The sequence below is a fragment of the Purpureocillium lilacinum genome (assembly GCF_023168085.1).
Source record: "Purpureocillium lilacinum CBS 284.36 DNA, scaffold_2, whole genome shotgun sequence".
Classification (NCBI taxonomy): Eukaryota; Fungi; Ascomycota; class Sordariomycetes; order Hypocreales; family Ophiocordycipitaceae; genus Purpureocillium; species Purpureocillium lilacinum.
This window is the reverse complement of record NW_027072112.1, coordinates 2,121,213-2,136,136: the sequence shown is the minus strand read 5'-3', so window position 1 is coordinate 2,136,136 and position 14,924 is coordinate 2,121,213. Positions and strand designations below refer to the sequence as shown.

The 14,924-nt window shown below is 60.6% G+C and overlaps 5 protein-coding genes across 5 annotated transcripts; 3 read left to right on the top strand and 2 right to left on the bottom strand.

Moving 5' to 3' along the window:
* Positions 1-117: 117 nt before the first annotated feature.
* On the bottom strand, positions 118-1,446 carry PLICBS_002427 (uncharacterized protein; the record flags this gene model as incomplete). Its single annotated transcript, XM_018322089.2, has 2 exons — positions 118-1,001; positions 1,251-1,446. 2 exons carry the CDS (start codon positions 1,444-1,446, stop codon positions 118-120), a joined length of 1,080 nt encoding a protein of 359 aa, XP_018179569.2.
* A 3,750-nt stretch (positions 1,447-5,196) lies between these two features.
* On the bottom strand, positions 5,197-5,853 carry PLICBS_002426 (uncharacterized protein; the record flags this gene model as incomplete). The annotated part of the gene is made up of 5 exons (XM_018322088.1): positions 5,197-5,297; positions 5,371-5,498; positions 5,558-5,614; positions 5,681-5,704; positions 5,813-5,853. 5 exons carry the CDS (start codon positions 5,851-5,853, stop codon positions 5,197-5,199), a joined length of 351 nt encoding a protein of 116 aa, XP_018179568.1.
* A 1,400-nt stretch (positions 5,854-7,253) lies between these two features.
* PLICBS_002425 (uncharacterized protein) lies at positions 7,254-8,786 on the top strand (the record flags this gene model as incomplete). The annotated part of the gene is made up of 1 exon (XM_018322087.1): positions 7,254-8,786. One exon carries the CDS (start codon positions 7,254-7,256, stop codon positions 8,784-8,786), a length of 1,533 nt encoding a protein of 510 aa, XP_018179567.1.
* Positions 8,787-10,412: 1,626 nt separating this feature from the next.
* PLICBS_002424 (uncharacterized protein) lies at positions 10,413-11,552 on the top strand (the record flags this gene model as incomplete). Its single annotated transcript, XM_018322086.1, has 4 exons — positions 10,413-10,576; positions 10,668-10,780; positions 10,856-11,349; positions 11,415-11,552. 4 exons carry the CDS (start codon positions 10,413-10,415, stop codon positions 11,550-11,552), a joined length of 909 nt encoding a protein of 302 aa, XP_018179566.1.
* A 999-nt stretch (positions 11,553-12,551) lies between these two features.
* Positions 12,552-14,471, top strand: PLICBS_002423 (uncharacterized protein; the record flags this gene model as incomplete). The annotated part of the gene is made up of 1 exon (XM_065600015.1): positions 12,552-14,471. One exon carries the CDS (start codon positions 12,552-12,554, stop codon positions 14,469-14,471), a length of 1,920 nt encoding a protein of 639 aa, XP_065456087.1.
* Positions 14,472-14,924: the final 453 nt, after the last annotated feature.

Below are 14,924 nucleotides of genomic sequence, written 5' to 3'. Positions count from 1 at the left end.
CGCATGCAGCGGTGTCGCAGGTGTCCATCAAAGCTTTGCCCCCGATGGGCGTCATGGCAAAAACAGAGAGCGGCCCAGCTTTATCCTTGCAAAGCCTGTCACCGCGTCTCTTCCGGCTCACTTCATCCTCTTGGACCCTCGCTGAGTCCCCTGTGATCCCTCTGTGCCCCTCTTCAAGCCCGCGCCGGCCGTCGACGTCCTCAACCTGGACAACAACGTTCGAAACTTCTCCACGTACGTCGCGGGCGCGCCATACACTCCAATCTGGTCGTGAAGAGCGTCGAGGCGGTGCAAGAACTGGCTCGCGGCCTCAGGGAGAAGATTGAGCTGGTCCAAAACAAAGCCAGTATCGCGGTCGCCGAGCAAACACAAATAGAGATTGCGGGCACGCCGCGACTCGCCCTGGCGGACATCGTGGTTGCGGGCAACAACCGCCTCGAGTATGTGAACGAGGGTACGGGCGGCAGACAGAGCTTCGTGAGGTTCAAGAGGTCGGTCACGAGTATATATGGCTGAGTTGATAAGCTTAATGCTGCCAACGATGTGTCGTGCCGCCCAGGCGACATCTGTGGGAGATTCATCCGGCCACGGTGTAGAATTTGCGGCGTAGAATGCATCCAAGGTCTGCAAAATGCGGTCTACCCGTTGGGAAACTTTGCGAAAGGGATCGTTGATGGGATCCGTCGAGCGAGACAGCGAGAGGAAGTATTGGAAGAAATGATGGTCATCGAGGAGCATCCTAAAAACGGTGCAGTCGAGGTCATGCCTCTTCACCACCTTCCGCCCAGGCCTCGGGCTCGTAAAAATATCCGGCCGGAAGTCCTCGGGCTCGACATCGTACACAGACGAGAGGAGCTCGCGAGACTCGATCGTGCGGTGCGCATCCAATTCGTCGCCAACATCTGGATCGACAACCTGGCAGTGGAGTGCATCGGCCAGGACGTCGAGATGACAATCTGCGATGGCTTGAAAGGGGTCTCCCATCTCCTCGGCGTATCCTTCTGCGGTCATTGTCAATGGCGTTTCCGCGCCGTGGTCGTACAAGGTTTGTTTAACGACTTGGTCCATGAGCCAGACGAGGTGCCTGCATGGAGTCTGATCTTCGCCACATGTGCAGGACAAATCTGGCGAGCTGCCACTGCTTCTGCTGGGCCGGATTCGGATTGACCTCGTCACGAGCTCTGTCATTTGAAAGGCGTACGTGTTGTTGATTCTGCGGCAGCGTTGCAGTGCTATCCTTGGAGGCTCACTGAAGACGTCCCGCACAAAGTGGCGGCTCTGCTCCGAAAGCTGGTCGAGGTTGTAGATGAGGTTGGTTGGTGACTTGGCGAATGCAGAGGGCTCTTCGTACTCATCGTCGTCTTCAGAGTAGTCGTTGTCACTTTCCTCGTCGGAACTGGAGAGGCTTTCGCTCAGGTAGTTGCTGGGAGCTGCTTGACTGGCCATCCTGGTCTGTGCACGGGTTGTCGGAGGCATCTCCTCGAGAGAGAGGCTGCTTAGTTTAGAGATTGGTGGCGACATTGGGTTCTTTCCAAAGAAGGCAGAGACTAGGAGACTAGCCAAGGGCGGATGCCACGACTTATACGGGATGGCTGTATATGCAGCCGTGAGCGTGGCTGTAAGCAGGAGAGCCTTGGACTATTTAACCAAGACAGACACTTCCGCCTCGGGTCAAGGCCAGAAGAGCTCGCCATGATTGGGGGGTCTAACAAAGGCGCGGGACAGCCCGAAACGTGTTGGCCATGGCCGCGAGGGAGGGTAGAGTGGGCGGACGGACAGTGAAGACGCTGGAGGCTGCCGAGAACGGGCGGAACGTCACGAAGGGTCATCACTGGACAAGGGCCGGCAGTTGATGGGCGTCGACGGCGTCGTTGGATCCACGTCGAGTTCGCACGACGAAGGCTCCAACCAACGGCCACGCCCGTGGCTTGGTGGTCAAGCGAGAGCAACAAGACGAATGGCAATGCTTGAGCTCTGACACCTTGGCAAGGTAAGTGGACATAAATAGACCCGGTACATAAGCAACGGGGGCCCGCCCCGTTGGAGAATTGAGGCTGTGGAGGCCGACTCGTGAACGTCGATATCATTGTGCAGGGAGTCTGACTCCAGAAGTCGCACAGAGCAACGGGCTGGGTTCCGAGCTGCCGAACGCGGGGCCGCCCTGGGTCATGTTGGGGCCCGTCTGGCGAAGTCACTCCGACAACATGATGGACGCAAGTGGACGAAACCTTGCCAGGGCCGGACATGGCGAGGCAGCGTGGCCGCATGGCGCGGTCGAGCGGGTCGCCGCCGCCCTGCGTTGCGGAGTGCAGGTGAGGCCGTTGCCCTCGGCCCTGGCCCCCGACGACAATGATGATGCCTGGCCCTCACAGGAGAAGGAGATGGAGGCACACTGAACGGAACCGGACGCCGCCTCCACGTTGGCCATGCACACAAGCGGGGGCTGTTGGCGCTGAGCTGTTGTCGCGCTTGACGACGAAGCTCTGGACTCTGGACAAGGTCGGGCGCGAGGTGGCTGAAGCTCTTCCACCACCTGCAGGGGCGACCAACCCCGGGTCCGCATGCTTCTGGGCGCAGGCAAGCAACAGCTGTCCAACATGGACGTAACTTGTAAGTCGGGCGAAACGTGGTAAAAGCCCCCGCAAAGGACGACAGGGCATGGCTCGTCGGGGGGAGTGGCTGGCTGTTGGGTTAGGCCATCAGGTGCCAGTAAACGAAGTAGTATCGTCAAGGGTGGAAAGCTGCCAAGTTGGCCCCAGTCATGCTGCCCTCACCTTGCAACGGCGGCGCGGGAGTGAGCATCGCGCTGTTTGCGGCCGTCTGCGTGTCTGCCTCGAAGGCTCCTCTGGCAAAGTAGATGCTGACCGAATGCGCCTCAGCCATGGCCGCCGCAGGAGCCGTTGCGGCCAAGGTCAGCGCACCTAGCAGGGCAGGGATTCGATGGGACGCAACAGGCGGCGATCGAGGAGCCGTCGATGCGGAAAGGCGCCGCCGGCCAGGGCAGGCCGCACGCGAAAGGCCGATTAAGCGCGGACGGCGGGCGAAGTTGCAAGGACAGGCTCGAGGATGGTCGTGGACTCGTGGGGGCGGCTCACGGCTCAGCCACTCTGTCACGGGGGCTCCATGCACTGTACCTAGGTAGGCTGTTGGGCAGAACATGGACGTAGCAGGCGAGACTGGAGCCCGCTTTCCATGGGCGGGCGAGGTGCTTTCCAACCTGGGAGGTCCATGCTCTGCTCCGCTCCTGCCGACAATCGTGCCCGGGTACTGACTACGTACCAACTAGGCAGGAAGCATGGAGGGCTTGCTCCGTTATCTTGGTTGTCAGTCTCCAGCACACCGAGACGGAAGGCGCAATGGCCCCGGGTGTGGCCGTGCCCGCCGTGTGCCACCAGCGCCAGCCCCAGAACCTTGAGAGCGCCATCGGGTCCAGACGGCATTTCTACATCGGCTCACCCTATCTTGTAGCAGTGCTCACTGTTCTCACTTGTCGTGCCCGTCCAAGCACTAACAATTACACCAAAGATTGTAACCAAGGTGCCATTTCTACAGGACGCAAGCCCTCCGTCCTACCTGTGCAGTTCAGGTACTATTCTTATCGGACAACCAGCAATTCCGCCAGAACTAAACACAGAGGCTGGCTGTGTGGGCAGGATCCACCTCACCGGGACAGGCGCCGGCCACTGCAGTCTACCGCCGCCACCACCACCGCGACCTCAACCGCCACTGCTTGTTCCACTCTGCACGGCCACCGAGACCGGCCGCTTCTGCGACCACCACACGCCCGATCTGAGGCCATCGTAGCATACCAAGGCAGGCCAGGCAGAGGAAAACTCAAAATCCCTCTGCCTGGCATCCTGCCTGGCCGCCAAGTTGGGCCTCCTTCCATGAATTACCTCCTCGCCTGATGTCTTCGTTCTGTCGGGTCTTCCAATGCTACGTTTAGAGCTTCAGCACAGCGGACGCAGCCCGGCAAGGCATTCTGGCTTCACCGATGCGACTGCTGGTCGGCCTTACAAGTACCGTGCCAGCCATCCGGCTATGGCCGGGCCGCAGTGTCCAACGATTTCGCACAAATCATGCCATCTGTCCATGGGCTCCTCCGGTCAACTTCCCTTCGCCATCATCCTCTCAAGTGGTCTCGTCTGATGGTCCTGCCGTCTGTCGAATGGGGCAAGCGAGCGTTCTGGTTGCCTTCTCATAGCCATCTTCAGGAGTCACATGCGTGGTATGTACGGAGTACCTCGAACGTCATGACACCAGCGCCCGTGAATGCGCCACGGCCCATAGGCTCGAGCCGTGCCGCACCGCCATCGAGTCAAGTCCCCTCCATCTCGCCATAAGCAGTGATCGTATCTGCCCGGCGGCTTCGGGCCGGGTTTACAGCCGCCCACAAGAGCCTTCGTCGGCGAGTCGGCAGCGGACCTTGTGCAGCCTCAACGCCAAAGGTCCTCGGCTTCGCCACTAGGCAAACGTAGTTCATCCATCAGTCAATGTCGCAAAGCCACCGCATCATCTACATTGTCGGTCAAGCCGAGCTTTCAGGCCTTGGGCAACGGGCCATTCTGAAATTCACAAGGCCACACTCCCAGTTACGCAGTCACCGGTCATGAGACAGCCAAGTCGATAAAACAGTAGTTGAGATTGAACGGCTCGTATCGTAGGTGGTAGCGTCTCTCAGAATCAAACCCTGCTGCAGGCAAACCCCCTGATCGTTTCTCCGAATCGTATTAAAACAATCGCAAAAAAAAAGAGCAAAAAAAGAGTTCGTAGTGACTTGACGTATCGTCACATGTTGCGGTTTCCCTTCTCAACCATTGTCACAGCCCCGAGTGCTCTCCTGGAATGGTGTTTCCATCGGCACCCTGGCGTCACAGCAACAGGAAGACTGCGTTGGGAGCCCTGGTCCAATAAACATCAGATCCGAGCCGTCTGCATCCTTGGTCAGGAAGCAGCCTCGAGGGGGCACGTGGGCAGCGCCTAGGCGCACGACTTGATCGCCGTCTGGCCGCCTTCGGCAAAGCGAACTGCCCTCGTGCCGGCATGCCCATTGGTGGCCGGGTGGCCGTGAAGAGGCGGCGTGCCTTTTCGTAGAATCGTCTTTCGATCCGGCGACGAAGCCTGGCGTGATTCAGAAAACCGGCCCGCAGACAAGGATGACTTGTCTTGCAGGCTGTCCACAGGCCGGTCGGATTGTCAATCGATGCCGTGCTGCTTCTTGAGCTGAGCTAAAGATTCGCGGCGAGCCTCGAGGTCCTCTTTTGACTTGGCCATCTTGTCGGGCTGGTGGTACAGAACTGGAGGCGCGTTAGCGACGTGGGATCCCGGGTAGCCATGCATGCATGCACGTGTGCATGCCCAAGTACGTACCGACAAGGTAACGGTTCTGGAAGTTGAAACCGTTGAGCTTGTCGCAGGCTTGCTTTGCGTCCATCACATCCTCATAGACCACGAAAGCCGTTCCCTTGGTCGTGTTGGAAATGCCCTGGCGTACTTGGCTGCAGGAAACGGTAAGCAATGGGGTTTTGGGGCTCGTTGAGGTCGATGGAAGGCCTACCGAATTGGGCCGAACTTTCCAAAGAGGTCGAACAACTCCTCTGGAGTAACGTTGTAGCTACATCGATCACGGTCAGCTGGGAGGGGTTCGGGGGACCGCAGGTGGCCAGGTCGGCGAAAGTACCTCAAGTTCTTGACGAACAGAGCTCTGCAGCAATGGTTAGCGGGCCTGATGCGACTCATCGGAGACAACGGACGAGGCTCGGACGTGGGGGGCAAAAGCACCGCGCCCGAGACGCGCGACCTCAAAACTCACCGGTTGACTTCGGGGGCAAGTTTCCCGCCGCGACTACTCATCTCTTGGATGATTTCGGTGACGATGATGGGGACTCGGGGTAGGGGTGGGAGGCGAGCGACACTGACGGTCGGAGGTGTCAAGGTTGATGGGAACGAGAGCCAGGCCGGGACGCAAACGAGTGAGAGAATCGATTGGGGGGGGACGAGCCGGGACGCGGTTAGTCACGTGATAGAGGTGGGGCGCTGTGGTTGGTTCGTCGGGCGAAGGATGTCGTGACGAACGGACCACGTCAGTTAAGCGGGCAGGGCCAAACGCAGCAGGAGCGCTAACAGGCACTAGCTTGGGGGAGATAAGTGTGCAGCGAACGACGGCAGCGAAAGCTGGGCCACCAAGGGTCCACGTGGTCTGCCGGCGTCAAGTCGCGGATGATGTGCTCACTTAGCACTTGCCGATTGTCGCCGTACGTGCCGTGCTGGTGGTTCACGAGTAGTTCGTCGCACCGCAGAGGTTGCAGGCGGAACGAAACGGAGCCGTCGTGCCGAGTATAAATGCAAGTCGCAGCTGCAGAACTCCTGCCGCTGGTCTCGGCACCGCCGTGCCTGGCGATCGCAGGAGCGCCCTCGGCGGGAGATAAGGAAAGACGGGACGGAAGGGTGACGCCGGCCAACACCCGCGGGCGCGCGGGTGATTCACTGCCGTGGCGTGCGGGTGCCACCCTACAGCCGACGGGTCGTCACTATGCCTCCTAAGAGCACGAAGTAGGTTGGACACGGCATGGCTCCTTGGCAGGTTGCTGCTCGGTCCTCGTTCGTACATTGTCCCTCCATGAGGGTATGTCTCCCAACTCCCCGCGGGCCTCACAGAGGTACCATTTACACTTCGAGAGGCTCAGGTACAACGGGCCTCCAACCTTAAGGTTGCAAGGTTGTAGATTGAGTTGCCGGCAAGGTTACTTGCATCGCTGGAATGCACGAGCTGTTCCAGGTACGAATGGATACATGGGCCGTGATATCGCTGGCTTGCGGCTTACCCGACCCATCCTCCACAGCTCTCGGCAAGTTGCGCCGTGCAGCCATTTCAGAATTCACTGCTTCAGTGCACTTGCGGGGGACCCACCTCCGCGCCGCCATCCCGTCGTTGTTAGCAATGTGTGGCGCGCCAGCCAGGCGGTTGCCGTCCCGTATCGAACATCAACCTTCAAACGGCTACTTGCTGCCTGCCGCTCTAGTCACCGTGAAAACTGCAGACTGCATCGACGCTCGCTTCGGCGTCCATTCCGCACTGCTGCCATTCACAGCTCCTCCCGTCTGGACATCGGTGCCATGCCAATTTTTGCCATGGGCTTTCATGCCCTGCTGTAGCATTGGTGGCTTGATGGGAAGGACCGCTTGAACGCCCAGAGTGTTCACCGTTCATTACATTTTCCTCCGACATCTTTCGTTGAGTTAAGCGGTACCTCATGGCGGGCTCTCTCGGCGAGAGCGCCCTGTCCGTCTTTGACGTCTGGGAAGACGCTCGGGACTTTCTGGCAGCCGTCTTTGATTCGAAAACCATTCCCGAGAACGAGCGACAAAGGCTCCTCGGATTGAGCCTCATCACGGGAGCTCAGAACTGGCATTCGTCCATTGAATGTGCGGGCTCGATTCGACGCAAACATCCGCATGATCCGACAAGCCTCGAGGGCAGCGACATCCTCACATACTTGGCATTCATCGTGCCTGAAGCACCACAGTGTGGTCCTCCATCCTCGCAGCCGTGGCAAGAGACCGACCGCCTCATCGCTCACGCCAAGTCGCTGGAAACGCAGCCATACATCGGAACTCCGCCGCCTTTGTCATCTCGTACTTCGTCTGCCGAAAAAAGCCAAATTCGTCGTTCAAAAAAGCAGCCCTCGAAATCACGGCACACATCTCACTACTGGCACGAAAACGACACGCCACAGCTGTGCCCCGGGCCACAACACGCTCACGGGGCAATCTATCCAGAGAGGCTCGTTGCCGAATGGAGGAGACGACACAGTGTCGGCCAATCACCAGACGCCCGGCTGGCCCAGCTCAACAGTCTTGATAGCAGCCAAAGGTTGGGCGGTTGGGACACCAGTGACTTTGTCAATGGCACGTCAGCCGGCTACTGGTCTACGCAGGTCATCACGGGACCGCATGGCCAGTTCGTGTCTCCGTACTTCTCGGCACAAGCTCAAGGACCGCCGAAGCGTGCCTTGGCAGGCAAGGTGTCGTGTGTCCCCTTTCCGCCTCTGACAGCGCCGGCTTTCGGCATCGTTCAGGAACGAGTCGCCCATGAGCCTTTCTGGCTCCTGATTGCTGTCACGTTCCTGATCAAGACAAGCGGGCAGTTGGCGATACCAACGTTCAACAAGGTCAAGGAGCGGTTCCCCACGCCTCTTCAACTCGCCAATCCGGCCAACGCTGAAGAGCTCGCTGGCATGATTCGTCATTTAGGCCTCTCGGCTGTGCGAGTTGGGTACATCCAAAAGTACGCAAGGGCATTTCTCGACAACCCACCGCGGCCGGGTGTACGATATAAAGTTAGAAACTACGATAGGCGAGACGTCGGGCGACCGTCCGTGGGCACCGAGAAGCCTCCGCAGTGGCAGAGCACAGACCGCCCTCGGCCCTCTGCGAGCGATGACGATGCGGACGCGTGGGAGATTGGACACATGACCCAGGGCAAGTATGCCATTGACAGCTGGCGAATCTTCTGCCGCGACGCGATGCTGGGTCGAGCAGAGGATTGGAACGGCGGCGGCCGCGAGCCCGAGTTCCAGCCTGAGTGGATGAGGGTCATGCCGCAGGACAAGGAGCTCCGCGCCTTTCTGAGATGGATGTGGATGCGCGAGGGCTGGGAGTGGGATCCCGCAACGGGCGATCGCATTGTCCTGAGTGAAGAGCTGAGGAGCGCCGTGGACGAGGGCAGGGTCGAATATGACGAGACGGGAGGGCTGCGCATCCTCGACGAGCCTCGTGGCTTCTGAGGCGGATGACCAAGGCGTGGTATGATGTGTTGGGCTACGACGGAGTACGGAGCACATGTCGTTGTAAATTGGTTGGATTTGAAGCAGGCTGGCTTCCCTACCCGGACCATCCGTCCCGCATGGCCGTCTAGAAAAGATTTCGCAGGGTTTTGGCGCCGCACGGGCATCCCCTCGAGCACGAAGAAACAAGCACTGTCCGTCTGTTGCCAGATGATGGTGTCGAAGGAAGGGATGGGACAAGCAATGTTGAGGGTGAGACTGTCTAATGATGGAGACCCAGCAACCAGAAGCAAACAAAAATAAAACTCTGACGCCCCTGCCGTCTGGCACGGAGCTTGTGGGCAATGGGCATTCACGTTCCCCCTAGCGCAGGTCGCGCGCGGGCAAAGCAAAGACGGAGGGCGAGAAAGTCTCCTGGCTGTCCTGGCGGGCAGTCGCACCTCCGTCAGTGCCGTCGGGGAGTTGGCGATGCCGGCTGCCGCCGACCAACCATCCGTCCATCCATCCCCAGGTCCCGTCTGTGACACCGTGGCAGCATCGAAAGCCGCTGATTCTAGGGACGGGACTGCCGGGTCGGTTGGGCGGCCCAGAGCGAACACCCCGCAGCGGCCGGCACGCGCCAGCATCGGGCGGGGAGACGGGCCAAGACTCAAGGAGCATCCATCTGAATAGGGCCGGCTAGGGGTGGGTGATGGGGCCCCGTTCAGGGCCACCAATGCAGCTGGAGCGCTCCAGCTGCATGGAACACGCCCGGACAGCGGACCTCCTGGTCCACCAGCGGCGCGGTTGGGTTAGGCAGTGGAGCACCAGGACCTGGAGGGAACCTGGAAGCTTGGGAAGCCAGGTACATGCAAGGTGCCTGCCTCCCTTGCGCACCAGTACCTGGCGCCAGCGCTGCACGGCACGAGGGGTTCGTGTACAACCACTGCATCAATGGGGCAGCGGCCTAGGTACCTGAGGTGCGGCAGCATCACCCCCCGGCTGGAGGACCGCCCGCTACAGGCGCCTCCTCCAGCTGCTGGACTGGGCTGGGCTGGCTCTGGCTCTCTCTACCTGAGGTACCAAAAAGTGGACACCTCGGCATGCGCGCATCACGGGATTCGATAGGTGTGACTGGAGGCTTTGGAAAGGACACAGTTACAGGTTAGAGGCGCGCTTCAACCCCCGGCAGCCCCATCAAGCCGCCTGAGGTCATACCTTAGCTGGCAGCTCAGGTCCGGCAGCCCTCGTTCGTTCGCTTCGCGCCAGCAAACTAACCTTCCTAGCCTGTCGTCCTCGCCTCCAACCCCTCATCCTTACTTGAATCTCCATCGTGTCCTCGCCCCGTCTCGAGGCCATTCACTTGTTGTCCAATTCCTCGCGTCAGACTCGCCCCGGCCTCCCTTGTCCGCCTTCCCTCCCCCCCGCGGCTCCCTCCCGCTCGCCGTTGCGCATCGTCACCAGCCTCCTCCAGACTCGCCTCAAGCGTTCCTCGACAAAGGGCCAGCGTACGCTCCCGTCGACCTCGCTTGCTGACGACCGTCACAGCAACAACACCAGCAGCAGCAGCGGCAACAACAACGACAGACGCCCCGCGAGGCACGAGATTCGAACCGCCCGACGCTCCATCGTCCGACGCTCGTCACCATGTCCCAGCGCGGTCCTTCCGGCTACGGCCTCGGCGGCGGGCCCGCATCCTACGGAGCCTCGTCCCAGCCCGACGAGTCCAGCGGGAACATCCTCGACCAGATCCGGCCGTACACGAGCAAGGCCGAGGATGTTCTCGACAACCTCAGCGAGCCCATCAAGCCGTGAGTGTCTGATGCCCTGGGTCCAGCGAAGCACGCGCCCTTGCCAGAGGGGACCCGATATGCTGACGCGAAAGCTTCCCTCTCCCTCCAGCTACCTCCCAGCCATTGGCCGCTTCCTGATTGTCGTCACGTTTCTCGAGGATGCCCTCCGCATCATGACGCAGTGGTCTGAACAGCTCTTGTACCTGCACGACTACCGAAAAAGTATGGCCCAGCTGTCCGTCGCGACGCGACAGAACCCCCAATAGCGACTGTTGCTGACACGTCGCGTTCAAATAGTCCCCAACGGCATCACGCACATCTTTCTCATTGTCAACGTCATCGCCATGATCGCTTGCTCGACCCTTGTCATTGTCAGGAAGCACTCGGACTACGCCGTCGCCGGCCTCATGGGGGTCGTAGTCACCCAGGCGCTTGGCTATGGCCTCATCTTTGACCTCAACTTCTTCCTGCGCAACCTGTCCGTCATCGGCGGCCTGCTCATGGTGCTCTCCGACTCGTGGGTGCGCAAGACCAAGGCATTTGCCGGCCTGCCCCAGATCGACGAGAAGGACCGCAAGATGTACTTCCAGCTCGCCGGGCGCGTGCTGCTCATCTTCCTCTTCGTTGGCTTTGTCTTCAGCGGCCAGTGGTCCATCTGGCGCGTCGTCGTCTCCCTCATGGGCGCCGGCGCATGCGTCATGGTCGTTGTCGGCTTCAAGGCCAAGTTCAGCGCCACCCTGCTGGTTGTCATTCTGAGCATCTTCAACCTCTTGGTCAACAACTTCTGGACGGTAAGCCTCCCGCTTTGGCCTGGGGCTTCAATTGTTGCATTTCAAATGCTGACGGCTTGAACTAGCTGCACCCTCACCACCCGCACAAGGACTTTGCCAAGTACGACTTCTTCCAGATCCTCTCGATCGTCGGTGGCCTGCTGCTCCTTGTCAACAGCGGCCCCGGCCAGTTCAGCATCGACGAGAAGAAGAAGGTCTACTAAAGGCCGTCACGAGGCACTCCGGCTCCCCGCGAGACACGGGACGTCCCGCGCCACGTCAAGGCTCAGCGCCTGAAGGCCGCGCAAGGCAGTGACGTTCGGTTACGTTGGGAAAGCTGGTAGTCAAGGATCTTCCTCGCGGATCACACTCACGAGCATGTCCGTCACGAAATGTCGAAAATATCACACACACACACTCTCACACACACTCACATATAGAAGGTGTTGTTTCAGCAGGATCGGAGGGGACGCGAATGGGGGAAAACAAACAGTGTCCGTTTCAGTTTACAAGTACGCAACGAGCTGGCCGAGGTCGTTGAGGCCGCGGCGGCGACGAGTTGTTGCTCTCTCTAGTCTCTAGCCATGGGTGGAGTTTTGAGTTGCGTTCACAAGGGTAGTTTCCACGCCAAAAGCACTGTTTGGTAGTCGTAGGATATGGTACCGGTCTGGTAGTATGACAAGCAGCTCGCAACTTGTAACCAGGCGCGTCTCAACGCCGCTCACCGCCAGAACACAGGGACGGGGCATTTTGGTTCAAAGAAGTTTGAGTCCGCCGAATGTACAGCATATGATGCACATACCTGCTCGTGCATGTTCGTCATGCATGACCGGCTGCGTCACGTGATGGTCGATCTTGTGAAACGGCTTGCCAACGGACGCCATCCTTCCTGGCCTGGTCCAGTTATAGTAAGACTAAGGTAACCGGGGGCCACGATGTCGAGACCGCCTCTGCCACAATTTCCCGCTTTCCTCCTCAATTCTCACAGGAGCCGGCGCTGATTATGGACCATGCTCCGTTGGAAAGAAATGACAGACGCACTTAGCAGCTTTCGCCCTTTCTTTCCAGTCGAGATCTTCAACACCGAGTAACGAGGACTTACATTGACTGCAGTGAGCTGAAGCGGGGCACGACGCCGCCTCTCCCACTTCCAACCTCCAGAGCGTTGAACCTCAACCAAGCTCGAGGACCTTGACCCAAGTTCACAGCCCGGCTCCTCCGCCATGGCGGCCGAACTGGTCGGCACGACAATCGGCGTCGTGGGGCTGCTGGGGCAGCTCTTCGACGGGTGCGTCAAGGCCTACGGGTACTTCACGACGGCGTCGCGGCTCGACGAGGACAGCCAGCGGCTCATGTGCAAGGTGCGCATCGAGGAGATGCGCCTCGTCGTCTGGGGCCGCGAGTGGGGGGTCGCCGAGGGCAAGTTCGAGGCGCATCTCGACGGCGCCGCCGCCGCCGCGGGCACGGGGAGGGGCGCCAACCCGCAGCTGCGCGCGCTGGCGACGCAGATCCTCGAGGAGCTGCACTCGACGGTGACGGACTTTCGGCGGCTGCAGGAGAAGTACGGGCTGGTCGACGCGGGGCACGCCAGCGGCAACGGCAACGGCAATGGGAATGGCAGCGGCAACGGCAACGGAGACGGAAACGGCGTGGTCCGGGCCAAGACGTCGCCCTCGCCGCCGTCGTCGTCGTCGTCCAAGGGCGCCAAGGACGAGGCCGGCGGGCGCAAGCTCAGCACCGCGAGGACCAACTCGGCGGGCACGGAGAGGAGCTGGAGGAAAGAGTTTAGTCTGCGGACGAAATGGGTCATTGCAGGTCAGTGCCGGCTCCTGGTGAGGGAATGCCTACCACGCTCGGCGGCTGGCTTACCATTCTCAACGACGGCAGACAAGGACAAGTTCACCAACCTCCTCAAGGACCTCAAAGGTAACGAAACGCGACGCACATGCCGACGAGGGGGATCTCGGAAGCTGACTGGCGCGCATACGGCAGACTTCAACGACGGGCTCGAGCGGCTCTTCCCCGCGTCGCAGGTGCCGTCGTTCCAGCGGGCGTGGACGCACCAGCTGCTCGAGTCGGCGGAGCGCGACCTCGCGCAGCTGTCGCTCCTGGAGCGGGCGTCGACGGGCATCTACCCCAAGCTGGAGACGTCGGCCAACCTCAAGCGGCTGCGCATCAACCTCGACTCGAAGCCGCAGGCGGCGTTCAAGCCGACGTTTGCGCTCAAGGTACCGCGGTCGGCGCTCGCGATCCGCGGCGAGGACCGCGACCACCCGCTGCGGTGCCAGGCGCACCACGAGACGGCGGGCGACGTCGTGGTCGAGTGGGTCGACTACGACCGCGAGGCCATCGAGGAGCGCGTGGCGCACGTGCGGCGGATGGACGACCTGGCGCGCATGATGCACTCGGCGTCGGAGCGGCACCCGGACCTGCACAGCATCGACTGCGTGGGCTACACGGACGACGCGGCGCGGTCGCGGTACGGGCTCGTCTACAAGGCGCCGGCGTCGTCGCTGTCGACGCTGCACGCCCTCATGGCCAGCCCGGACCTCAAGACGCCCGACCTCGACGACCGCGTGCGCCTCGCGCAGACGCTCGCCGTCGCCCTCTGGTCCCTCCACTCGCTCGACTGGCTGCACAAGTCGCTCTGCGGCGCCAACATCCTCTTCTTCCCCTCGGCCTTCTCCTCCGCCGCCCGCTCCCCGACCGCCGCCGCCGCCCTCGTCCCGGACATCTCGCGCCCCTTCCTCAGCGGCTTCGACTCGTCGCGCCCGGACCTCGACGCCGCGCTGTCCGTCGCGCCCCGGAACCCCTCCATCGCCGACCTGCACCGCCACCCGGCCTCCCTGCGCGGCCTCGCCCCCTACTGCCGCGCCTTCGACGTCTACTCCCTCGGCCTCGTCCTCCTCGAGATCGGCCTCTGGAAGGTCCTCCACACCTACCACAAGCCCCACTACTCGGCCGACCGCTGGCGCGACAAGGTCGTCCTCGCCGTCCTCGTCCCCGGCCTCGGCAGCAAGGTCGGCCGCCGCTACCGCGAGGTCGTCGACATGTGCCTCCGCGCCGGCGACGACCTGTCGAGCGCCGAGGCCGGCAAGCTGATGGAGACGGTCGTGACCAAGCTCGAGAGCATATGCGTGTGAATGAATGTGTTACCCACAGAGGAGAGAGAGAGAGAGAGAGAGAGAGACACGACTCATGAACGATGACAGTAGCGACGACGACGACGACGACGACACCATGTTGACGAAGCGCACGGTTGGTTGGGATAGAATGAATGCACCTCCCACAGAGGGTGAATGTCGCCACATCGTCACAAGCAAACACATACACATAGACGCATATACACAACTTAAGCAAAACACACGATCCCGGCCGGCATGGCCCCCCACAGTCACAGCACCACTAAACAATGCGTCGGCTTTTGAGCAAAAAAAGGATGTAAATGTAATGCATGCCATGCCTCTGCTGTTATATGCCTGCTCCTGCGCTCTCATTCATCCCTTCACCCATCCATCCTCCTTTGCTCCATTTGCCCCTGGCTCGCGTCGCGCCCCCATACCAATAAGGTGAATAAATGGCTGCCGCATCAACAA